We start from the raw sequence: 1,525 nt of genomic DNA on the forward strand, positions 1-1,525 counted from the left end.
TATACTGAGGTTATACTGAGAATATACTGAGGTTATACTGAGGTTATACTGGGATTATACTGAGAATATACTGAGGTTATACTGAGAATATACTGAGGTTATACTGAGGTTATACTGGGATTATACTGAAGTTATACTGAGAATAAACTGGGATTATACTGCGATTATACTGAGGTTATACTGAGAATATACTGAGGTTATACTGAGGTTATACTGGGATTATACTGAAGTTATACTGAGAATAAACTGGGATTATACTGAGATTATACTGAGATTATACTTTGATTCTACTGAGATTCTACTGAGATTACTGCAGTCTGAGACAGAGAACAACCAGAACCAGTCCTGCAGAATCCATCATACGTACATACAACCATACATCCAGCCGTCATCAATCAATCAATCAATCAATCAATCAATCAATCAATCAATCATCCTCCCTGTCTGCACAGATTTGGTGGTTGTGCAGTGGAGGAGATGCTGAGCTCTGCAGCCTGTCTGATGGGTCTGGCTTTAGTTTCTGAGTCCAGAGGAGACCTGAAGTCTTACAGAGAAGCTCTGAAGCAGTTCCTGTCGGCCGTCAGGTACGTTTATAACAACAGGTTGGTTTCCTGACCGAGGCCTCGGGCTCAGAGTATAAACGGCTCCTTGTCTGTTTTGACCACAGCTTTGCAGAAACAGCCAACCAGCAGGACTTGTGCGTTGCAGCTGCTGGACATTACTGGACCGCCTGTCAGCCTCTGACTCACAACCCTCAGGAAAGATGGCAGCTCAAAGAAGACCTGCAGAAAATCCTCAACGCCCTCCTTCACACAGCCCAACATGAGCAGGTATCAAACTGTTTTAGTCCTCTCACGTCTGCTCAGCCAGCAGCTAACAGGACACTTTCCACCTACGTTACAGGTTTTAATGAATGCTTTTGGCTCTTTAACTAAATTCATTCATAAGATGAGATTTGCATAAAACTACAAGTGTAGATTTGTTATTTTAATTGGTTTATTAGTTTAACAACCTAAAAGCAGAGCAGGAGCAGTTCAGCCACACAGCAACACTTACTTTCTTTATATTTAATGGGATAGTTAATTTAAAAAACAACTAGATTTCCTGTGTTTGCTGCAGGGAGAGCTTGAGACTGTGTTTGGWTGTAGAAAAACACTTCCTCGCTCCAAGGAAATAAAAGCATCGAGCTGTGAAATAACTTCAGATCTCTAATTAAAACAGCTTCGAACTCAGAACGGTTCTCCTCTGAAGGCTTTTCTTCTCTCACTGTGTGGAGAAGCAGAGCAGGAACTGAAACTCTGGACTTTTGAACAGGTCGTTTCAGGAACAACAGAGGCCTGGTCCTGGTCCTGGTCCTGGTCCTGGTCCTGGTCCTGGTCCTGGTCCTGGTCCTGGTCCTGGAGGTCTGCAGTCCTGCATGTTCCACCTGTTCCTCTGCTCCAACACACCTGATCTGATGATTATCAGGCTTCTGCAGTACGGAGGACCAACACTGACATCATTAGAAATAAAGGCAGGATTATAT

At 43.1% G+C, this 1,525-nt stretch overlaps 1 protein-coding gene across 1 annotated transcript in view; it reads left to right on the plus strand.

Annotated features, from left to right (window-relative positions):
• Positions 1-1,525, plus strand: part of cfap46 (cilia and flagella associated protein 46) — a gene marked incomplete at its 5' end in the record, with an annotated part of 45,599 nt that overhangs the window by 11,182 nt on the left and 32,892 nt on the right. The window contains 2 exon segments of the mRNA XM_014030262.1: positions 453-584; positions 668-830. Of these exon segments, the coding sequence (XP_013885716.1) occupies positions 453-584; positions 668-830 (295 nt within the window).

Source organism: Austrofundulus limnaeus, unplaced genomic scaffold (assembly GCF_001266775.1).
Source record: "Austrofundulus limnaeus strain Quisiro unplaced genomic scaffold, Austrofundulus_limnaeus-1.0 Scaffold1030, whole genome shotgun sequence".
In the NCBI taxonomy this organism is placed as follows: Eukaryota; Metazoa; Chordata; class Actinopteri; order Cyprinodontiformes; family Rivulidae; genus Austrofundulus; species Austrofundulus limnaeus.